At 36.9% G+C, this 24994-nt stretch overlaps 1 protein-coding gene across 1 annotated transcript in view; it reads left to right on the top strand.

The window, feature by feature from the left end:
• MGAT4A (alpha-1,3-mannosyl-glycoprotein 4-beta-N-acetylglucosaminyltransferase A) overlaps positions 1-23976 on the top strand; it is a 78156-nt gene extending 54180 nt beyond the window's left edge. The window contains exons 10-16 of the mRNA XM_068923946.1: positions 4952-5082; positions 5690-5797; positions 6203-6396; positions 17452-17530; positions 19664-19730; positions 20824-20936; positions 21119-23976. Coding sequence (XP_068780047.1) covers positions 4952-5082; positions 5690-5797; positions 6203-6396; positions 17452-17530; positions 19664-19730; positions 20824-20936; positions 21119-21145 — 719 coding nt within the window. The 3' untranslated portion in view covers positions 21146-23976. The remainder of the gene's footprint in view (positions 1-4951; positions 5083-5689; positions 5798-6202; positions 6397-17451; positions 17531-19663; positions 19731-20823; positions 20937-21118) is intronic.
• The last annotated feature ends 1018 nt before the right edge of the window (positions 23977-24994 follow it).

Genomic DNA, 24994 nt, shown 5'->3' with positions numbered 1-24994 from the left:
CCTCTTCCTGATCAGGTGGCCCGTGGTAAACCCCCACAACAGTGTCACCCATGTTACCCTGCCCTTTAATCCTTACCCATAAGCTCTCAACTTGCTCTTCATCCACCCTGAGGCAGAGCTCCACACGTTCTAGTTGTTCCCTCACATAAAGGGCAACTCCATCACCTCGCCTTCCTGGCCTGTCTTTCCTAAAAAGCACATAGCCCTCCATGACAGCATCCCAGTCATGTGAACTATCCCACCATGTCTCTGTAACCGCAATGAGATCATGGCCCTGCGACCGCACACAGATCTCTAACTCTTCCTGTTTATTCCCCATGCTGCGTGCATTGGTGTACAGGCATTTCAGAGAGCCAGTCTGAAATGCCTGTACGCAGGCTTCTCAGGAGAGCTGCATAGAAATTTCTACTCGATAGAAATTTTATGCAGGTTCTTCCTGATGTAGATTTGCCTCATCTCCACTCTCCCTTTATGGGTTTTGGTGCAGGCTCATACTATGAGAATTTGGTAACGTGGGCAGCTATGGAGAACAGCAAAAGTAGTTGTTTGTAACTTTGCATGAGATTTATCTGTCTAAAACAGAAAGTGGAGCACTGAATTGCCTAGTGATACTAGTGATTTAGAAATAATAACTGCAATAGAGAGGTGTGGTTGATTTGCTGTAAGCTTTTGGAAACCTTGATCTACCTAGCAAGTTCTGCTAGGAAAAAATGTTTTTTGTCTTAGCTGTTGATTTCTGAATGGAAAAATCTATGTGCTGTATAGGTGAAAAAGTATTAGACGAAGAAGTGGCAAACACAGCTGTTTAATGAAGTGTTTAGGCTGGCAGTGGGATTACAGGATTCTGTCACCTCTACCACAGAGCAGAAGTTGCTTTCTTTTGTTTTTTGATGCTGAAAATGCAGCCCTAAGTGCTGTCAAGTATCTAATAAATAATGGGTGAGATGTACACTGCTTCCCTAAGAAGCTCTGGGGAAGGAGAAGCATCTTTCTCCCTTCTGATTTCTGATCTGCACTACAGTCCCTGGCATAATAACGTGGGAAAGTCCTAGTGGTTTTTATGAGAAATATTGATTTGTCTTCCAACTGCCTGTGAAGTGTTTTCCAGAGCATCTGTAGTGCTCTGTGCTGTAGCCATAATGTCAGTTGTTGCAAACTTTTAACAGTGAGCTGAAATCAGCCACTTAACTGTCTTATGCTGTTCCCCTGAATCTTACTGTGCCTTGATTTCTTAAAGATTGTTGTTCTGATTTGTTGTAAGTTGTTCTGATTGCAGTATCGCTCAAGTTATCTACAAAGTTGAAATTTGGGGAAGAATAGATGAAGACATGTATTTGAGACTAAATAACTCCAAAGAGATTCTGGTTTTAATGTCAGTAAATTGCATTTCATAAACAGGGAAAATTCTGGAAGGCTTCAACTATAGTTAGAATAGTTTTTTGCAGGTATAAAGTTATTGTTGGTATAGAATGAATACATCTAACGTGATGCTTCTACAGAAGATTGTAAATGAATGATCTAGAGCTCTGCAGTGCAGACAACTGTAGAAACAGTTTTTCATTTTGTACGTATGTTGTACTTGCCAACGAAATACTGTGAAGTCAGAATAACTCACTAATGATAGCATTTATATGGACTGAAAATCAGATTAAAATCTTGGCAAGATACAATAAATAACAGAAAATGTTCCATTATATATCTTTTTCTCAATTCTGGCCTTCATTTTTATCTATGTAAATAAAATGATAATATGGAGAAGGTCTTCCACATTTTATAAATCTCTGTGGTTTTACGGAACATGGTATTATGTTTAAGTCTTACTCTTTTGTTGTATTTTGAAGTTGCTTTCCGAGGATAGGTTGTGAGTGTGTCCAGCACCTGAAACCTCTGAAGTTTTGCCAGTAGTGTCCTCTTCATGTGTGTCTGTTCTCATGCACTGTACCAAGTGTGTGAACATGGTACAGGACTAGCCATTGCTTCAATTCTTTCATGTTGTCTTTTGTTTGAGGCAGTGCATGTTGACTGCAGTTTTTGCTTGGGTTTCTTTGGCTTGATTTTTCACTGCATATTGGAGATGGCCAGTGGGCAATCCGTAGGGCAGATTTGGGTAGCATCTTACTGGCTCTGTGCCTCATGGCATTTCTGTCATCTACAGCTGCCTGGGAGACCACAGGACAGCGTGACCTAGGCTGCTCCTTGTTCTTTGGCTATGGCTGTGGCCCAGGGAAGCCGGGCTGCTGCTGGTACCCTTGCTAGGGAGAGGCTAGACAAGGGGCTGTGAGGGAGGGTTTCAGAGGGGCTGGGGCATCAGCTCCACAGAGCAGGAGATGTACTGGACTGCTTTCTAGCGCTAGGAGCGTCTGTGTGCAGTTGAGTCCAGAGCTTTGAAGACCTGTGTTTTGTCAGTGGCTTCACTCCAGAGAACTGTTTTTGAGCTGGTGCAGGAAGGGTGTTTTGTGCGAGACTCCGCAAGGGCAGTGCTGTGCTGTACAGGTGGTGTCCTGGGACAGGAGTGATGGAGTGACAGATGGGAGGTGGCTGTGTTATAGAACAAGGGGGAAAAGCCCTGCCAAGCTGGGTGTTGATGGTGGTGACAGCATTTCAGCAAGTAGTGTTTGCATGTCCGTCTTCAGTTAGAGGCAGTATTACTGGAGGGAGATGAGGGTTTGTCCTAGACTTGAGGAGCAGGATGTTTGTAAAGTCTCTTGTTAGTCTTCATTCCAGTACTCATGAATTAAAGTGAGGGGCTTCTCGTGCGCTGATGAACCTTTCCAGGATGCTGGGGTGTATTACGTAGAAAGGTCAGTTGAGTCTGAAGGAGCTAGTCAAGCACAGTCAGCTTGTGCTTACCTGATTTGTTGCAGCTGGATGTGTCTATGTTTTGGGGTTGGTTGGTTTTTTTTTTGATTTATCCTGTAACATCACCATATTGCCTAGATTCTTCCCTAAATAATGGAAGGTTGACTGCACAGCTTACAGTAGCATGCTGATCTAGGCCTAGAGGAGAGTGACTCTAAGCCTGTACAGGTTTGCTATGTGGAAGTAAATTTCTGTTTTTTTTATGTCCTGTTTCTGTTTTAGATAAAATTAGGATAACTTAAATTAGGAAAAAGAGCAAATTCCTGCTCTTATTCTCTGTCTTACTCTCTGCTTATTTCATTGCAGGTAAGGAACCATTATCTGAATGTTCAGGTTTCAAAAGTGACATGGTCTGTCAGTGTCTTTTCACTATAGATGACAGCCAAAGACAGCCTTGTCTTGTTTAAAAGATGAGCTACTCTCAGCAAAACATGTACAGTGCAATTCTATTGCTCTCAGTTTTTGAGTAGAAGAAAAGGATTCCAGAGCAGTGTGAGCACTGAAGAGTATAAACTCTCTTCAGTTAGTTGGCTTCCACTGAGATTAGATCACTGATGTGGGAATATTTTTGTCTTCTGGGTCACATGGTATTGTGAATCTCTGTGTTACTACACAGAAAAGTCCACCTCCAGTGTGCACAGCTGTGACTAACATAGTACCTCAGCAGGTGTCATCTAGAAATGATTATTTCAATCCCATAGACATCCAATAAATCTCTACATCTTTCAGCTGGTTAGGGTTTCTCATACTTCTATCTTCTCCTGACCCTTGCTGTTGAAAGCAGTAGGCATAGATGAATTACTATAAGAATTGGGAGTCAGTGGTTGGAAGTATGAAAAGCCGAAAGAGTTGTTATTCCACGTGAATATTTCACAGAACATTTTACAAAGCGTATGTTTGTTTTCTACCCATCATCAAATATTTACCTCTGTAAATAATGTTAAACAATATGACAATATAAAATAAGTAAAAATATGCTAATAAAAACTGTACCATCTTTCCTATGTATTTAAACAAGAAAGCTCTGCAGTCATTGCATAGTTGTTTAGTAGGAGGTCCAGGATTTAGTCATACAAAGTGTTTTCAAATGACGGTGTCTATTGGAGGACCTCATTGCAAGGAGCACTAACAAAAGCCAAGATTTTATACAGGGTTGTAATTTCAGGTCAGTCGATAGATCTTACCACATGTTATTCTTCACTCTGCTGTGCAAATGACGTGCTTTATGACTGTAACATCATTCTGATAGATGGAATAATTGGGACTTCTTATATCAGATATTTCTTCTATATAGCACTACGCTGTGGTGTAGTATCACTCAAACTCGCTCATTCCAAACTGATCGCAGAATTCCAAAATAATGCTCATTTCACTGGCTATGTTTTTATCCAATCTCTTAAGTCATAAAGGAATGAAATGAGGGTCCCTAAATGTCAGGCCTGTATTTTGAAGAGATCCGGCTCCTTCAGATGATCTCCTAAGTATATATCCTCTTGCTAAGAGTATGAATGGTCTTGCAGTTTCTACCCTAGCATTCTCAAAGCAGCTCTCCGGATGTAAGAGTCTGATTTCAGGTGGTGTTAGAGCACACACAACAGGCCCCTTGTAGCTTTCCCTTTGCTATGGATTCCATAGCTATGTAGGAAATCAGAGAAAGGTCTGGAGTCCTTGGTTGGTCCATGCCTGCTTTTTGTACCAGCAGAAGCTGAGCTTATGTGACTGAGTGGATAACACTTGCAACAGCTCCCTATCTCATGCTTGAAACTTATTCACAGCATGGAGTGGAATAGACGTTCTTCTTGCTGTTTTTGCAGACTGACAATATCTGCTTTTGGGGAAGTTGCATTGTGTTTTACATCGAATAATGGCAGTGGGGTATATTGCAGAGTTCTCATTTGAATAGGTGTCTATTTTAATTAGTTTTGCATAGCTGAACGGTATCAACCTTTCAATAAGTGTCTGAGATTTCAAGTTGTTCATCGCTAACAAATTTTGTCTTGGCGCAAACATACCATCTCTTGTCTCACTGATTTCAAAAGATAGTGTTATCTTTAATCTAAAATAATGGCAGTTATTCTTAATGTCATCACAGGTAAAATGTTCCAGTCTCCAGATATCACTCTTATTGTAGAGTTCATATTTATGTTTTATAAGGAGAAACCTATTGATTGGCTACTGGACCATATTCTCTGGGTGAAAGTCTGTAATCCTGAGAAGGATGCTGTAAGTTTGTTTTCATTATGAAGCTTCTAAAATGTTTTTGTGATAGTGAATTGGTTTTTGTGAGTTGGAGGCTAGTATACTATGTATCATGATTACTGCAGATGTCTGTCTTGCTTCTCACCGAAATTTTAATTTGCAGACATAGCTCTTAGAGGCATTATAATTGTTATTATTGTTCCATATTTGGGATATGGATGCAATAGTTAGGTACAGAAACTAACTGAATTTTTACTTTCCCCAATGATCCTAAAATAATCTCATTCTCATGCGCCTCCACTGAGGCAATGCAGAGTACTACCACTTGGAATTACAGTCGTAGAGAAGGTTCCCAATGCGGGAAATAAATTTTGGTCCTTCGCTTCTCAGGTAGCTGCCTTGCACAGAACTTGTTTATTCAGTCTTTTAGCAATAGAGAGAGATGTCTATTTCTCTTTTTTTCAATGGTTTTGTATGTGCACAGCAATCTAGCTAGATTTCTGGAAGAAGCCAATAATTGGGTAAATGGGTCCGGGTTCTTGTTGTTTCTTTTGCATATCATATACTTTTAGTAAATCTCAGCAACTATTTGTTGGATTTACTAACATGATTTTTTTCCACTTCATTTCAGAAACATTGTGATCGACAGAAATCTAACCTACGGATACGCTTCAGGCCTTCTCTTTTTCAGCATGTTGGCCTCCACTCCTCCCTAGCAGGGAAGATCCAGAAACTCACAGTTAGTAGCTAAAATTTTCCTTTTTTTCCACAGCAGGCTAATTTGATGAAAAGCTTGTTAGCACTTGAGAAAACAAACGTTTTCTTGTTGTCAAGCATTTTCAAGAATATTATGTATTACTCCAGTTGCAATGAAATCTCATTTTAAGCTGGTGACTATCAAGTATAGGAAGTGGCAATCTCAGCTTATTCTTATGGATCTATGTTAGTGGATGTTTTGGCTAACTTTTTGCCTTTAATGGCATAATCATCTTATTAATCAACATAAGAGCTGATCTATCCAAAAATGAGTAATGCAGTAATGCTTTCATTATCTCTTTGTTTCCAAGTATTTAAACATAGCCACTTGGGACAAGAGTGTAATGGGTTGTCTGACCAAGCTGATGTTTGTCTTTCTTTCATCTAGGATAAAGACTTCCTGAAGCCATTACTGCATAAAATCCACGTGAATCCACCTGCAGAGGTTTCCACATCTTTAAAAGTCTACCAAGGGCATACACTAGAAAAAACCTATGTAGGGGAAGACTTTTTCTGGGCTGTCACACCAGTTGCTGGGGATTATATTCTATTTAAATTTGACAAGCCAGTCAATGTAGAAAGGTTAGTAATTATTTGCCTTTGGGTGAGCAAGCAGCTTTAAAAACAAGACCAGAATTCTTCAAATTAGAATTGGGGGTGCCGTAATTAAACTAAAGTGGAACAAAAAGGTTGCCCATAGAAATGGGTTTTTGCTGCTCAGTTGAAACTGTGATCATCAATGTATTTCCCTTTAATTGTTTTACTTCTTTCAATTTTTATTTTACTTATTTTAGTATTTATTTTACTTATTTTAGTATTTATTTTAATTTTTTTATCGAAGGCATTATTGGTAAATGCAAGTCAAAGCCAGTGCTTCTCCGGCAGTTCTTAATAGAATTCAAAAGTAGCCAATTTGAATGTATTTGTGTTTGATTGGACTGCTTCTAATTACAGAGCAGTTGTGCAGCATGGTGTGTGGGTACAGTATGTTGCGCCCTGCAGCCTTGATCCCTGGGTTGTCCAGACCAGAGGTTTTTCTGGAGCATATTGCAGTGTACCTGGACCTGAGAGATGTAAGCCCGAACAGTAGTGTGGCTTAAGTATAGCTTTAGGGCTTGAAGAAAGTCACAGTGTTAAGACTCCCAGTAGACCTATTTAAAAATAACAACAACAAAAAAACCCTAGGGTTTAGAATACGAATATTCCTGGTTTGTTAGAGGACTGAAGGTGACCTTTTTTTAGCTGCTAGTCAGATTAAATAAGGATAATGGAGTTTTTGCTTTAGACTTTGAGTCTTCCTGTAGCTTTACTGAGACTTGTTTGCTTCTTTGCTTATCACTGTGTTGACAATGCACTGGTCCAAGACTTACAAAATAAATTCTTTATTTAGCGTCCGTTTGTAGTTTCAGTGTTAGTGAATTCCTTTCTCCTTCCTTCATGTACCTTCTGTGTTCTTTTGAGGCCAATACCTATAGTCTGGTAGAGTTAAATGTCTTTGGATTAATTGGATTGGATGCTTTTTGTGAAGCAGCTCTTTTTGTTCTCTTGAACTGGATCCAGTTAATCAACTTCTTCCATGGCTTGGTACCTAATCAAAGACCAAGTCTTCACCTTGACTTAGCGCAGCAGTGAGGATCAGTAGTTTCCTTGTTACTTTGTTGTTCCAAACTAGTCTGATTTATGAAACTCAATTTGTTGGGTGAGATTTCAAATTACTCTTTTGGTTGATTACTGGGCTTTAAAAAAGATGTTCCTGATTAGCTTTCCAAGAAGTATGTATAAGGAGTATGTTTGCCACACCTCCTTGGATTAAAAGCAGACTCTTTTTCTTCCTGTGCCAGTAGTACAAGAAGTGTTTATTTTACAGCTCAAATATATGAATTTAATCAAAAAAGAAATCAATGATCTTTTTCAAAGTTATGAAGTGAACATTGTCCAATTTGTATTTTCTATTTTTTTTTTCAAATAGTATATGCCTCTTTAGGTTATGAATAGAGTAACTGTAACCAGCAAATGTTGATTTTGGGTGAAATGTTGTTTCATTAGGATGAGTCAAATGCACACTGCACTGGTAGTTTCGGAAAGCATTGCTAGCAAGTGTTATAGGTGAGCACTGTGGTTCAAAAATCAGCATGCATAAGTCTGAAAATAGTTGTTGATGTCTGTCACCTTGATGGTGAGGGAACTGGGAGAAAGAATAGGTAGTAATTTATCTGTGCAAAAAATGGGAAGATTGTGTTCATTATTATGCTCCATAAAGTTATCGTTACTCCTAAAGTAGTTAAGCCTACCTGTTGTGTTAAGATCAGTTCCAGTAGTTGAGGATTATAGGATTTTAGTTGCTTCTGCTCATTGATGGAAGTCGCTTTAGTTTTAGAAGAAACTTAACATTTTGTATTCCCTTGCCTTCCTTGAAGGAAGTCCACCAATTAGAATGATATTACCTGTTCACACTTAAAAAGTTAAAAAGTTTAACCTGGTTTGAAATATCATTACGGGCTGTTTCAATATTTATTACGACTTGAGCGTCTATTGCCACAAGATCCTCAAAAGTGCATTACTTTACTTTTCTGAAGTCTTTGCATGATTAGGGCTACAGTTGCTGTCATTTGAAATTGTTCAGGACTTTTTTTTTGTTGGTAGTGCGCTTAACTTCATCAGCAGTCGATTTTTGTAGGTGAAGGTATATGGAGAAAAGGTATGTGGAGAAATAATATTTCCTTTTATCTCAAGGGTGCTTGCTGAGGCAGTCAGAGTAGTGGGATGAAAGACAGAAAAGGGGAAATGGACTGAGTGTAAGGAAAACTTACCTGATGAGGAGAGAGATATCACTGTGGGAAAAAACATCTGTGAGATTAAGAGCGAAAAAGTGCTTTTGAAAGCCGTGTTGTGTTTTTGAAGGGACACAGAACAAGTTTTGTCTTTTTTCCTTTTTAAACCAATAGAAAAGCTCTTTAAAATTGCACAAAACGTTGTATGCCAAGTCATTTTGAGGTGTAGCTGCTTAATAGCTCCAGTAATAAATTCTTGATAAACAAGTTTTTTAATGGAAATATTGACCACGGGTCTGACAGAATGAATAGTGGGTCTGTTACAGTGTGGCAGAGCACTAATTTGTTCCTATAGCTTATTTTTCCATGCCAAACTTTTTGCTGAACTGGATTTACATTTTCTGTTGTACTATAGCAATTCCAACAATTTTCAGTAAGTCTTTAAATATTTCATTTTTGAGACCTGAGACAATTGTCAGGAGTAACAGTAGCAAGGATCTCTTAATAATCTAAAGTGAGCAAATCTCATTTTAAATGAGCAGACGGTAGCATTTGTGGCTATTTTGTGAAAGACTAAGTTAACAAATCCCCATTTAACCTTTCACAGTCAAATATGTTGCTTGTTCTAAACCATGCTTGAAAAATAGGCTTGTGTAAACTGAAACCTTTGGAAGTTCTGTTTTAGTGAAGAACTTGTACAGCATTTTTTTAGGGTTCCCCCCCACAAACTGAAGTTCTTCATTCAAAACACTGATGTCCCTTACTATTAAGCTGGAATCATGTTTTCATTTTTTGCAATGATATGAAGATGCACACCTGTTGTCTCTCAGTAGCGTATCCTTGAGAATGAAAGTGATTTCACTGGCTGTCTTGAAAACAAATTGTGCACCAGTGCATTGTGTAAGATGCTGGATTTTTTTTGTTTATTTTTAATAAATGGATGGGCTATTTTCTGAATGCTCAAAACAGTCCACATTTTAAAGATAAAAATATCCTGAGTAAATATCCTGAGTAAATATCCTGTTACTTTAAATTGTTATGATTATTGAAATCCACTTTGCTATTTTGATATATGCCCTGTTGTCCTAAGCACACATTTAATTGTTAAAACTGACTGTCATATTTAAGAGTTATTTTATAAATTTTGCGTTACTACAGTAATGTTAGTATAGAATGTAAATTTATTTTCAAAGATGTAGACAACACATTCAAGATACCTCCTTTCTTTACGAGTTAACCTTTTCCTTCAGAGGTGTCAGTGAAAAGTGTTGCACCCAAAGCAGCTCATTGTAAAGGCTGACTTTGGACATTGCTTTGTTTGAGGTAGTTTTTTTGTTTATAGGACTCTCTAAGATATTTGTGGATAAGTAGTGAATCTTGAAGAGAAAAGAGGTAATAAATGTTGAGTGTGATCCCACTTTAAAAAAAATATATCCCACAAAGACATTCCGTTGCAGCACTTCCTAAGTGATGCTGGTGTTCAGCGTCATCATAAACATAACTGCTTAAGTTTCAGAGCCCACCCTATAGACGTGACTGACGCGAAGTGGATAATGCACATGTTCTTTGAAAACAGTAATTAACACCAAGGGAGCCCTTGGAACAGCATAAACTTTTGCCATTTTGGTTTGATTATTTTTATGCTTGTCGACTTTTTTGCAATGGGAATTTAGAATGAATGTTCATGTAAGTAAAGAGTTTTTTGTTTTTTTTTTTTTTAAGTAAAAGCACCTCTCAAATGTGGATCCTTATTTAAAGAAAAAAAGGAAAAAAAGCAAGCTGTGGAAAATACCAGGGATGTATTTTTATACTGTGTGAAGGAAAAAAACCCACCTCACCAGTTTACATATAAACTTGCCTAATTGTTAAAGAAAATAAGACTCATCCCTTCTTGTATGTGACTGCTTGGCAGAGTTACTTTGAGTATCTTCAAAAGAATTGCTAGGCTTTACTGCTGTTGTTTGTTCATTTTTTCCCAAGACACTATTTTTAAATGAGTTGCCCCAGAAGTTGTGTTCTCGTTTTTAACAATCAACTAGTAGCTTATATTTACCTCTTTGTGTTCTGATACTGGCATACGTACCTGATGTGCAATATTCCGCACTAATTACCTTATTTTCCATGTTGTTGACACTGGAATCCCAGGGGACATGTAATGTTAACCGTGCATGTTTCCTGTGGCATCTTCACACAACACAGAATTTCCACTCATGCAAGAAATAAATATATATTTGACTATTTAAACTAGAAATACAGTGTATTGAGTGTGAAAAGTATCTTGGTAACTAAACATATACGTTACCTTGTCTGCTCTTAAATTATTTTGACAGTGATGAAAATTACCTGCATAAAAAGCGAGGGTTGGTTGTCTGCTATTACTGCCACTTCAGTGTACAGGAAAATAAACCTAGCTTTTAAAACATTTTCTCTAGCTTTGAAAATTTAAAAGGAATGTCACTTTTTTTTTAAAGTAGAACAAAATTATTAAAAATGTGCATCATCTATATACGTATCTAAAACATAGCTAAATATTCTTCTTATTGGATGCAAGTCCTTCTGTGGAAAGAAAGGTACACAGAATCAAATGCATTACCGAGAAAAAGCAGTATTTTAACAGCTTTCTAGAACCTGTAATGAGTGAACTTTCTCATTGTTCACTCTTGTAGTAAGAACCACTTAAAACCTACGGAGCTGCAGACTCTTTACTTTTTGGATTAACAAAGCAGTAACTTGACTACTGTATAAGCTATTCTTTGTTCATACTCACTGTTTGATGTAGAAACTCTCCATGAACGTGATGCAATACATCCTACCTTTCTTGGGCAATTTTAACTGAAGTTACTTACATGCCATTCCACATACACAAACTATGCCAATTAGGCATAATTTTTGCTCTGATCCTAAGTACGTAATTACAGTATAAGCTATTAAAGTTTAAATAGCTGTATTTTATTAGGCTTAAATGGTGGTATCAGTTGGCAGAAAATACTTGTAAGTCTCTAACAATTTCTTATTTTGAACATTTTTGGTGTTAGTGTACTTCAGGTGGGTTAATGTTTGCAGCGTGTATACAAAAAGAGAGAATTTGAGGACTTGCATTCTGTGTTTGCAAAAGCTTCTGCACTAAAGATCAGGCAGGATCTTCATGTGAAGAGCAAAAAACGCGAGGCTCAGAAACAGAAGAAAAGAGCTGTCTGAGCCAAAGACATGCTGCTTCCTCTTTAATGGCACTAATATTCCAGATTTGTGTATTTGGCACTGCTCCTGGATTTATAGTTGTTAATGAGAAATGTTAGAAGCTTAATGCAGTCACCTTAATGTCAGGTTATGTTAATACCACTAGAGATACCGTAAGATACTTTACCTGATTTCCAGAAGGGCATGAGTCTCTGATAAGTCAGAATTACATCTGCCAGCCTTGTGAGGATGTCTCTGATGCCCAAGTGCATCTCAAATGGCTGTAGATGCCTAGGTTTAAGGCAGCTGAATTGAGCCCTTGGTGTCCGTGCTTCTAGGGAAATTAAACTGAAATATAAAAATCTTTCTACATTTCAGTGAATTAGAAATTCAACAGCATTAGTCTTGCAGAAGAGCATCAGGACCTTTTAATTAATATCAGTCTGGCTGAAAAATAATAAAATTCCTAAAAGACATGAGCAGAGATTTCATGAGAGCAGAAAAACAAATCTTCCCTCAAAAATGCCCTATGCCCTCCAAAAAACAAAGCGAAACTGAAAAACAGTTCAAATGAATTTAATTCCACATCCTTTTTGGAATTACACAGTTGACCTGTGTATACTGCAGAGAGCACACTACAGGTTTAGAAAGCTGTTCTCATTGCCTTCATTGGGAAACAGAGAAGCCAAGATGGACTTGGGGTCGGAAGGTCTTACCCAGCTAAATGGCCTCTACTCGTATCGTTCAGCTGAGGAAAGTTAGGAAGTCGGAAAAAAGACACTCAGACCACCCTATCCCACCAAACTCCCCCCGTCACCTGTTTGTTCAGGCTATTTTGAGGTTCTTAGATAAATGTGAGCAAGTTCTTTCCTCTCAGCTTCCCCCTTCTGTAAAAATGGGGAATTCACTCCTTACAGCTATCAAATGTGGTGCTCGGTTTATAGCTGGACAGTTAGACTGGATGGTTTTAGCAGAGGAAATAAAATCTTGCCAGGCATTTTTCATAACATTAATGGTGTAAATGTTCTTTTTTCAAGCGTTTTCAAGCTAGTGGCTTTATAATAGCAAGGTAGAAAAGCTCTCATTAGATTGCTTACCTATTATGAGTACTTGATATACGTAATATTTAGGAATTAAGCTTTTTTTTGGTAAGCATGAGCAATTTTCACAAAGAAAGGAATGGATCAGAGGCATAAAGGTTAGGAGAAGAAATTAAGCTTGAGAAATGGAAAATAAGTTATTCATCTTTCATTTGTATTTTACAGCAGGAAAACTTAGAAAATAATGCCTGGCTAATACCTGTTTCCAGTTACAGTATGATACTATTTTCTCATGAGGATTTTGGGAAAATGACAGAGAGCGGGTAGATTAGATTTCTTTTACCACATTGTTTCCAGTGATCAAAAATACTGGATGGAACTGATGAATAATAACTATAATAACTCTTGCAGTTGGTTACAGCATCTGTAGAGACATAAATTTGCTGACTGAGTGCTGCCTTTATAGAAAATCCATTTGTGCAAAATTAAAAAACTGTTATGCTGCATGTTGCTAGTTGATGGTTTGCTCAAATGTGGAAGGAAACGTTTCCTTTCTGTCTTCCTATCTCTTTTCCTTTCCTGATAATGGGATATACTAAAATATATTAGATGGCTAAAAAGGGACACGAGGAGGAGATGTAAGGAAAAAGATATGATCCCTGATATTTACAGGGGACAAAGGCCTGTGTTCATAAATAGATTCTTAGAATATTTGTGCTTAGCATTAAATGGGATAAGTCTTCTGTTTCCTTCAAGATAAAAACAAATATATTGATAGTGAAGTGTGCTTTTTCAGAATTTTTGTGTATTATTTCCTTTTATAAAGCTGCCATAATTTACTGATGAAGTTCCTGTGTGTTCTATTTTAATTTCTTCATTTTAGTTGCTCAGTAAAATAAAAGATGCATAGAATCACACTTTCCAGGAAAAAATAAAAATCATTGCCATTTCTATATTTATTTAAAGAAAATATAAAATAAGTAAGATGGACTTCTTAATACCTAAAAGACAACAAATCAGTTGATGGAAAGAGTAACAGAATTTTCTGAGCTTAAATATGCTTTGAGGGGGAAAGAAGTTTTATAAGATTAGTTCCCTTTATATGCAAAATTGGAGGATAAAGAGTGTGTGTGCATATTTATGATTTGTTGAATTTTTGCCAAAAGTACATGTGGTAAATTAGTACTGAAAGATGGAAAAGTTTAGCTATTCAAAAAAAGAATATTAAAACTATCAGAAAGATGAAGAAAACTGGGAATTTGTTACAAAGAAAACTGGGAATGCTACAAAGATGAGAATGTTTCTAAGTGCTCAGTGCTGGGGAAGCTCTGAATCTGAGTGTAGTCTTTTAAAATATCAGTAATAGGTAACTGGACTGGCAGGTAAATGGTGTTTTAGACAGTGTGTTAATGAGAATGATGCTTCCCCCTTCCCCTCCCTTTGTGTGTTAGGATGCGTACGAATGCTCGTTTCAGCAGGCTGATTTTTCTCTTCCAGTGGACTTGATTTTAGAGCTGTGTCTAGTTTCTTGGGACGACATCAAACCCTCAACTTGAATATTCAAGTCACTAAACATGAAAACTGAAGTTTGTGACTTTAACTTGGTTTTATTTATTTATTTTTGTTAAGCCTTCAATGCTCTTTACATCTTATTGTGTAACTTCTTACGCCATGTGAGGTATTACTATCTAGCATCCTCCTTTACTCTCTTACTGCGCTGAGGTCACCAACAGAACGTGTGCAAATTAGTTTATGCAGGATACATTTAGTAACTTCTGGCAGGGGTGGGGGGGAGCAGGCAGGAGGAGGTTATTTTCATTTTTGAATGTCTCTGGTAGCCAGTTACTATCTTTGACCTAAGCGTCTTTAAAAAGACACCGTCAGAGAAAGAGCTCTCTCCAAGGTTCAGATACGTAAGTATTTCATTAAGTCGCTTTTCTCTGATGGCTTTCATCAAGAATGTCAGAACATGTCTCTATTTTGTAATGTCTCTATTTTGTAATAAAGAAAGCTATGAAGTAATATGCTAAAAGGTGATAGTAGTGATTAGCTTTGGCTGTGTTAGTTTGTTTGATTATTTTTAGCATTGTTACCCTTAGAGGTCTGTGGCTTTCAGAATTTTGATTTGAAAGAATGGTTCAGAAAGTATTATGTTTAAACAGCTAGAAGACAATATCTAGTGATTCAGTCCTAAGAAAAATGTCAGTCACCTAAGGGGCAGGGGGGAGCATACTTTTACTATTTATATGGTCTGTCACCTATAAATCCCAGGACAGATGCCAGTGTAACTTATAAGCCAAAGGCATAGCTACTTCTGTGTCATTCAATTTCTGTATCCAGGAAAATCTTTCATAGCCTGACAACCTTGAAAGTTTGTGATTTATCAGCATGTCAGGGAGTTGAGCTTTATAAAAGAACAGCTAACTGACACTTCTCTGAGGAACTGTGTAACATCAATTTATTTGTAAATAATTTTATTTGTAAGCAAAAGGTTGATTATAGATATGAACTGACTATGTATGTATGCTCATATTTCTATTTTTAAACCCTGCGTAACTTTTACTGTCTTAGTAGGTGTTATCTGTCGAGTGTTCAAGCAAGGCTCATATATAAAAATATCCCTTCCACTATAAACCTAATTTTAAATAGGATGAGTGACATACATATGTTATATATGTATGTGTATATTTGTAGAGAGATAGATGTATAAAACAAATTAAAGAGTGGTTTTGATTACATGGAAATCCAGAAATCAATATTTATTAATTGCCTCCATTAATTGTTTTAACATTATGGCAACTTTTGCGTGTGTTGCCCTAATGGAGTGACAACTGGTGAGAGACGAGAAAATCATACCTTTGTTTCAAAAATTGATAGCACAGTAGGAGAAATGGTTGCCCATGGTTGCAAAGCTGTTCAGTTAAAGGCATGCGCACGCACGCGCGCACACACACACGCGCACACACACACACACACACTCCCCACCACAAAACGATTGTCTTTTATTGAGAGCACAGTGATCACAGAGGATCTTCTTTGTGGCTTTTTAGGTGTCTGTTCTCAGAAATAAGATTTGTGAACTAGAAAGCACTGAAGAAAAGCTTTGTGTCTGTGGTCTAGGTAGGAGTGTCTGATTTCCATCTTAGGCAGGAGTGTTCAATGACTTCCATTTTTAACAAGTCTCCTTAGCACTTCCAGTGTTTTCATAAAGAAAATTCTCAGTGATGATTAGGATATTTGACAGACCAAAGAATAGCAAGCTAGGTCTGCTAAGTGAGGAGACAGCAGAATATACTTTTATTTCTCTTCTGGTCAGCTTTGCCAAGAGTTTTATTTTGCTTGTTATTAAAATGTACAGTTAAGGCATCCTCTTATAAAGGAAAAAATCCTTTTTTTTTTTTTAATACATGTCACAAATGTTTAAAAAAAGAGATCACAAGATTTTTCTTTGAAGAACAGTGCATATAATAAATTGTTTATATATATCAGAATTGACTAACCGTTGTACTAAACTGCTGTGGAAAAACATTTTTTCTGTAACCATATACAACACTGAAGCTACTGAATCCAGTTTTGTTTTACCTTTCAATCTATGCAGTTCTACTGAAATCAGAGCAATTGAAATCACTGTAGCTTTCATATATCTGAATAGGTGATTTTACTCCTGTGATTTTAGGATCACAGACACTTTAAAGTCAGGGTGAGACAGCTCTGTTTTTTTGTGCTTCTTGTCTTGTTAAATATAGAGTATGGATTAATGGCAAATACCCAGCTTCAGACATACTGGATAAAGACAAACTGGAATTTACATCTTCAATTATGTCTTAATAAATTGCAAATTGAGCTAATTTTTGTAATTTTAATCAAGTGATAATTCCTGAACTAATTTTGCCCCGTCTGGTGGTGTATTTAGTGTGGAAGATAGTGCCTGCTGCTTATTGCTCCAAGTTCCAATTGAAGAAAGGTATGAAATGTGTTGATAGATTTTTTTACATATTCATTTAAACATATTAAAAGTAAAATAGGCTTGTTAAGAGTGACATCTGAGTAGCTGTAATTTACAAGTAGTTTCCAGACAGTAATCTAAATAAACTCCTCTGTATTCTACTAGAATAAATAAGAAATGAATAATTTTTCAAGCATTGATACCACCTAGTGGTAAAAAAAAAAAAACCAAAAACTGTTGCCTGTACATTCACTGTCCCAGGAGTAGGAAGTTGGTGTTTCATATAAAGAGAGGGAAATTTATATCATATCTTTTGTAACTGATTATCTGCACATGTATAGTACTACAAAAACTGAGTAGGTCGTTATTTTAAGACTTGCACTTCACTGCTTGATACGCGTAGAGATGGTTTTGGTACTGTTTTAAGCCGTACTTGTTCTGCCACATTAAAAAAGAGAAGGTTCATTAAATGCAAAACTGAGAGTAACAAGGACTTTATACAGATTTAAAAACATGGTCCTTTCAATTACCATCGTATGTGAAACCCTCTTTCATTTCTTATCATCAGCTGATGTGGGTCCAGTATAAAAGTTATACTTAACCATTGCAACATCTGTAATGTGATTATTAACACATAAGATAGTAACTTAGCTAATTCTGGCTGATGTGTGCAAATAATTTATTTTTCACTTTTCATTTGTAGATACTTGTTTCACAGTGGCAATCCAGAGCATCCAGGAGACGTACTTCTCAATACAACTGTGGAAGTTTTGCCTTTTCAGGTATGAACATACTGATTTTTTTTCTGTCCTCTATTAGAGGATAAAAGCAAAACCTCCCAATTTTAATGATTTTTGCTGTTGTTGTTTTTAAACTGGGTGAGGGAGACATGATCATCTCTTTTTAAATTGATGCCCTTTTTTGGGGGGGGGGGGGGGGAATTATTCAGAGAAAACCTATTCATTGAGAGTGCAGCCTGCTATAAGAGCTGTTGGTAATTTGGAGGTGAACAAGCATTCAGCTCATTTTCTTCCAGTTCAGTGTTACTATTTAAAACAAAAAATAACCAGTCCTCCCTACCTGTGTATTTTGGAACATGGGAAAACTAAGTAAATCTCCTATTCAACTTGGTAAAAGTCTTGGTTCAGGAACTGACATATATCCAAACCCTACCGGCTACGTATGTACCTAAATTCTCAAACTGCTTCTGTTCCTTTCTCTTGATGTTTTTTTCCTTCCATAATCCAGTCTGAATTTTATCTCAGGAGGGCATTATATTGTCCCAAGTGTATTCTTGCCTGAAGCCAGTTGATATAGATTCTTTTTCTTCAACTAAGTATTATACGTAACTGTTTATATCACAAAACTTTGTGTGAGAATTAAGATGTTACTTCAGACAAGTTTATTTTATTCAGTATTAAAATAGTAACTTATTTCTGTCTTCCCCCATACACCTGATGCCGGTGTCTTGAAATCTATGACTAAATCACCATATTGAGTCTCTTATATAATGTACAGTTAGTGGTCGTGGGGGTGTTTGCTTTTCCGTTCTTGCAGTCTACCATCAGGGTAGCAAATACAGGAATTTCTGAACCTTTCCCTCCTCTACCTCCCCCAAAGTTCTTCAGTTTGATTCTACTTATGCAAAGTAACCTCTGGGATGTCATAGCTTATAAGGCTTGTGGGTTTTGTTTCTCAAGACCTTTGGGAAACATATTCAACCACAAAAGCAGCAGCGGCCCTTACTTTATCTGGGCCCAGGATATCATAAGAATGTGCAATAAGATGATTAGACAAAACGTAATCAAACATATCTCCCTTTTGGCTGCACCTGGCTGTGAGAAGTTATCCAAACTGGAGCATTCCCTAAGGAAATAATGTTGCCGAGCTTCCCTTGCTATTGCCACCACATGTAGAAAGGTAAACAGGGAATTCTGCATCTAGTCCATCCCCAAGCCACTGGCATCAGCAGGAAACCTCACCAGTATGGAGACCGCAGCTGCAGAATGGTAGGTGCTGTTTTGAGAGGAGGATTTCTGTACCATGGATTTGAGTAGAGCTGAGACGCCGTTTGGGTACTTCTAGCCTGATCGCCCCCTAGCACAAATCAGAAGAAAATAGTCACTGGAAACCAGAGTGCCCCCAGACTGGATTTATCTGGGACTTAAGCAACGCACTCCAAAAAGCTTTCTTCAGTATTCTCCCTTGAAAGTCGTAATTAAAAAAAAAAAAAAAAGATGGATTTAATCTCCTGTATGTGTCAAGCATTTTCAACTGATTCCTAGGAAATTCTTACAGTAGGTCTTTTAGTATTGAGTCATGTGATTCTGATTCTGATTGTAATTTTCAGGCTGCTTTTTGACGCTCTGGTCTCCAATTGCATTTTTCTGTGGATATTAAAGAAGCTTATTTATATCCCCCTTTTTTAAATCCACCCCTTTTTAGTAAAGCAGTGGATAACTGAAATGCTTCCATCATTGGTCTAACAGGTTTTTATCCAGCCCAAGCTCTTACATCAAAAAGTAAGTTAAATTTTATTTGCCCTGGGAGAATCTCTGGTTCAACCACAGGAAAAGAAGGCCAGATTTTGCCTTTGATTTTCTACTGCTATTTATGCCTGTATCTGCTATATATTCTATTCATGTGGCAGTTAACATGCAAATTATTTGGGACACTTCAAAAAGTACTTCTTTTTTCTACCCTGAAGCCAAATACAGCTCAGCTGGAACATTACTTCTTTTCTCTTTTGTGTTTGTTTATCTAAAGCTATAAATATCTATTCCAGGCTGATTCATAATCAATCAGGAAAGATGGATTCTGGATATATAACAAGAGTGTACATACAGTTGGTTTTCCCTGGCAAAGTTGTATGTGACATTAAATGATCTCATTTATGCTTTTTTGTTTTATTCTAGAATGAAGAATTGGTATTAAGCAAAGAAACCAAAGACAAACGCTTAGAGGATGGTTACTTCAGGATAGGTATGCTATGGGCAGCAATGTTTTTTCTGTTATACGTATAGAAAGAAATGTATTTACTTACTACTGCAACATTTAAGGCATTTTTATCAAAAGCAAAACAGTCCTAAAAGTGAAGTTCTGTTCGTTCATTTTGGGTGAGTGACCTTTTAGGTTTTATTTAATACTACTTTCAGTATTTCTTCTTTGAGACTGATGTACTAAACACGGATGCATTGTGACTCTTGATTATGGTGCAGTTGCACCTGACTTCTGTGTCGGGATGGATCACCTAGCTTATTGTAGAGGCTCTCCCAAGTTGTATAACACGATGTCTTCTGTCACGAGTGCCTCTGTGTGAGCTGCTGTGCTTGCATGTGTGCTGGTCCTGAACCCACCCTGCAAATAGACATTCACCTGTCTTGCCATGGAATGAGATCGGCATTTCCATAACCAAGGGGTTGTTGGGGAAGATGGCAGGATACCTGTTGTCAAGGAAGCAAACTTTTATTGGTGGACTGTATTTAGTTTGACCATAGGCTGGCCATCACTATTATAATGAAAGCAAGCTTTTTCATCTTTATGAATTGTGGCTGAAATGTATGTGTTTTAAGTGCAATCTCTAACTAGCCTTTTAAATTGGATTCTTGTTCATCTCAATATAACTGTAAATTCTTCAAACTGGAATACACTAAACATGAATGATTTCCCTTGTGTGTAATGCCCTCTGGAAACACGTAGACCTCATGCGTTTAGTTCCCATGATACTGCATGAAAATCTATACCAAAATCTTCCCAGATTTTCAAAGGTGGTCATACCCATAGGTACAGGCAATTCAGCAGTTTTTATTCTGTAATGTACTACTGTTGCCAGATATGTGTGCTCTGATGATGTGCCCCATCTGGTTTGCTGCTGCAAAGCTGAATCCAGTGTCAAGAATCACCAGCTATTTTAAAAGTGTTTTGCTTTAGGAATTGATATCGGTCAACCTTACATCCAGCAGTAGGTTTAAACTGTGAATTGTGGTACTGCAGATACGTTTTTCTGGACTCAGCTTTTGTATTTCAATTGGTTGAACTGGAGTTAATTGAGGATATGTTTTTACTTCTTTTGCAGGGAAATTTGAAAATGGTGTAGCTGAAGGAACAGTTGACCCAAGCCTAAACCCCATTTCATCATTCCGGCTTTCAGTAATACAAAATTCAGCAGTTTGGGCAATTCTGAATGAGGTGAGGTGCTGTAACCTTTTAAAAATAAAAACAGCGAATGTGAGATTTCTTTGTTTTGTTGATGTTTTTGAAGCTTAACATTCTGGCTAACATTGAAAGTTAACTGTTGTTAGTGAGAACTGTAATGTCCTAAAATGACTTCTCTCTTTTTTTTTTTTTCTCCTTCTGATTCTGTATTTCAGATTCATATTAAAAAGATTACAAACTGATCGTCAAAATTTGCTTTAGAGGAAAAAGAATCCTTGAAAACTTTTCCTGTAAAATCCAACATCCTTAACAAGTCACAAATTGAAAATACTGAGCATGCACCTTATTCCAAATTTCTTTCATTTTTCACTTGAACACTACCTCTTGTGAAATCTACTGTAGATGAGAAGATTGTACTTACCCCTTCTTATCCGATCCATCCAGAAACTGATGCTTCATCCTGATAACATTCGTCTGAGGTCTAAGTTGTCCTTCACTTTAAGGTGACTTTACCATCTTAGGGTTGCAGAGCCCTGCTACTCTTAACCTGTACTATTTTGATAGTATAGTAATACAGAGAAGTTGTACATATTGTTACATTCCTTGAAGAAGAAGAAAATATAATTATTGTTAAATACGTTTTATGAAGGGGGTACTTTCGGAGTTCCATTTATTTTCTATAACAAGAACCCTCTTTTATAGATTGTCAGGGATATATATTAAAAATGTTAGGGATATTTAATTTATTAAAATAATTTGAAAGTACATATTTTTATGCAGTAAAATTTTAAATTGATATGTTTTTTTATGGATTATCTAGTTTAAGTTATCTTTCTACATTTTTCTTTGGAGATGCAAACATAAATTAATACCATATTTCAAATATACTGCCGTGTTTAAAAGAACTAGGTTGAGTTTCTAAATTATGTAGTTTTGTACACAGAATCTGAATGATGTTCAGAGGCATTAACAGAGTTCTGAAGAACATTATTCTTTGGGGCTATGAAATTCCAGTATGTACAGTTTCTAGCCACATAAAAACATGTTGAAATGTCTTGGTATTTCATATTATGTACTAGATCTGTGGTGATTTTAGATTTTATCCATTGCATTTTAGGAGAATTTTCAATTCCAAACTGTTCTTTCTAAAAATCTTTGTAGACATTTCCTAGTCTGGACAAATTCATTTTCTGTATTGAAAAAATCATTCTCCAGCTTTGCTTTGGAGTGACAAGAGTTACCTTTTATCACAAAAAGTAGACATGAGATACATGTGATCTGTAGAGTTCTCCTTTTAAAAATGTATGTTATTGCAGTGTTTATTTTGGATACATTACAGTGATTAGTTATGGTTTATTTTTATTGTATTCTGTTGTTCAAGGACAAGGAGGTTTTAGTCCAGCACCTTTATTGATCAATGTAATTATTGCCACTGAGTGGAACTGAACTGGGCCTCAAGTTAGTATCCTGCCTTTTGTGCTTCAAGGGAAACAACAGTGATGTTTAATGAGTCAGAAGCCCAGTCAGGAAGAGAAAGCGCTTTGGGTTAAATCCACAGGAGATTGTTGCAGTGCTAATGTTGCCACTGTCCTTAAGAGTCCTTCTGCTTACGTGCTGATGCGTAAGGATGCAGGCATGGGAAGATTTAAATTACCCAGTCAGAAGTAGTCAGGAAGACGAGAGGCAGAAACTCCTCCCTTTTAATAGGAATGAGGTGCCTGAACAACCTTGGAGGGGAGGCCTCTGCCCTGGTTTTGGGATTCTCGGCTGTGCTGTGAATCTGCTGCCTGGAACTGCCATCTGGAAAGCTGGCCCCGTTTGCCTTGAGGGGACAGAGTGCACCTCAACAGCTCTGCGGTCAGGGCTCTGCGTATGGGCAAAACCCATTGTGGAGCCCCTAATGTAGAGTGGAGATCCTGAATCCGTGTCTCCAGCATGAAAATTCTTCCAAAAGATTTGGTCTATTTTTCGTGAGGTATTCATGAGGCATTGCGAGCTGAAAGCCATCACCACTGGGATGTGGAGTCGAGCTTTCGTCTGCCTCGTTGGCAAATTGTGTTGTAGCTAAGACAGTTCAGCAACATTCAAATTCATGACTATGGTCTTTAAAAGTAAAGCTATTTATGTTTTAGCTGTGTTATCTGAGGACAAAGGGAAGACCAGATTTGTACACAGAGGTAAGATGTTTTACTTAGACTGACTGGTATAAGTTGAAAAAAGTAGATGAGCTATGTATGAGGCAGGGCTTGTTTACTTTTTTTGATTATGCCAGCAGGTGTAAATAAGATGTTACGTATAAAGTTTGTCTTACCCATGGAGACTATAGGTGTAAGTAAGTGAAGCACTGGCCTCACAAATGGAGTTCAGTCTTGGACTTAGGAATGTGGATTTATATGCTCAGAAATCCTAAGTGAATCTAGCCTATTGCGGTGCCACACCATAATCTGTAATGTATAATCCCGTTCGGTCAAGGTATTACCAAGTAATGGTTTTTCATTGCTTATTAGCTAGCAAAGGTCTAAGAAATTATTTGGACCTCATGTTAGTTATTCTCTTCTCAGTTGTGCCTGTGAATGAATGATGCAGGTAATTTAAACTATAGCTATTTACTGCAATGTAGATTGCAGGAATAAATGTTAAATGTTTCTAACAGTTTCTTAATGTAAGTACTTTTGCTGACAGTAACTCTCATCTTTTTCATCTTTTTTCATGAAGCAAAACAGTTTATAAGTTTATTGGTACCATTTATTAAGAATGCTGTGTGCTTATTTTCAGCGCATCACTGTTCCTAATGTTTGATAGTAGTTAAGAAGTATCACTGATGATAAATCTAAATGTATAGAAACCTTACCAAATTGATTGCAGTACTCTGGTGTTGCTCAAAAATGTTGAGATGAAATTTATCAAAAAACACAAATTAACTTATGCTTGATAAAGTACATTGTTTTTTTCTAAAGACTATTGCATTTTTATTACATTGTACTAGCAAGAGTTGGAAATACTCTTGGCTGCTTTAACATTTAAAATGTCCTTGAGATTGTATACTTTCTAAATAAATGTGCCAGCTTAGTACAAATTAATTTATAATGAATCATTTGGGAGGAAAAATATGTTTTATAGATTCAGATAAATTCAGACCTGATGTTCTTTCCTTGGAAATATTTTCCAAGGGAAAATATTTTCTGTCTGCTTATCCTTACAGACAGCTATTTTCGACTTTCAAACTTTGAAATTCCAATCCCCAAGTCAGTCCACAGTAGTCCAAGCCTCCTTTCTGGAATTACGGTAAAATAAGAATGCTTCAACTGTTTGGCCCAACAGCCAATAGCTTGGGTATTGTTTATGACTAGGTGTACTCCAGATAGACTGGTGTGTCTTGTCTCAGTTGTAAGTATTTAATACAAGTTCATCTGAGCATCTGAAACCAATTACCTGATTTTTGGGGGGAGTTTTTTCCTACATTTATTTAACATCAAATTATTTTAAACTTGGCCTTTAAAAATCTCCTGTAAGTGAATAAAACTTACAGTAATCAAATGATGGAAAGTGTTTCAAAATAAACTATATCATCAGCTCCTTCTGATGTTGTTATAGCTTCAGAAAAGAAGAAACTTTTCTGAAACCAAATGCATTTCCATAAACCTTCATTTTCTGGGCACATTATTCTTATCTTGGATGCCAAACAGACCAGCTTGATTATAGCACTGTCTTTTCTGAGCTGATCGTTTTTGCCCTAGACCAAGGAAAGATTAAGACTGTCAGCACAGAATTAATCTTGCTTTGCTCATTCAGTGGGTGGTTTTACTGAAAACGTTGTAAATAATGTGAACAGGACGTGATCCCAAACTAGCACTTTTTTATTAGTAGTATTTCAGAAACAGTTTCAGGCTTTGTGCTCTTGCAGGCATCTCAAACATTTATTTACACTAGTAGAAAATACTCAAATAGATGCATTTACTTCTTCTTAACTGAAAGATGGCTTAGAAGAATTAAACTATATATTTAATTAATGGACCAATAAAAGACTGGACTCTTCCAACATATTACTGCTTTTCTAGCTCTTTCAAAAGTAATTTTAAACTGTAGCTAGA

Source organism: Struthio camelus, chromosome 1 (genome assembly GCF_040807025.1).
Source record: "Struthio camelus isolate bStrCam1 chromosome 1, bStrCam1.hap1, whole genome shotgun sequence".
NCBI classification, from domain to species: domain Eukaryota; kingdom Metazoa; phylum Chordata; class Aves; order Struthioniformes; family Struthionidae; genus Struthio; species Struthio camelus.
Note: the sequence above shows the minus strand (reverse complement) of the source record. Positions and strands in the feature narration are given on the sequence as shown.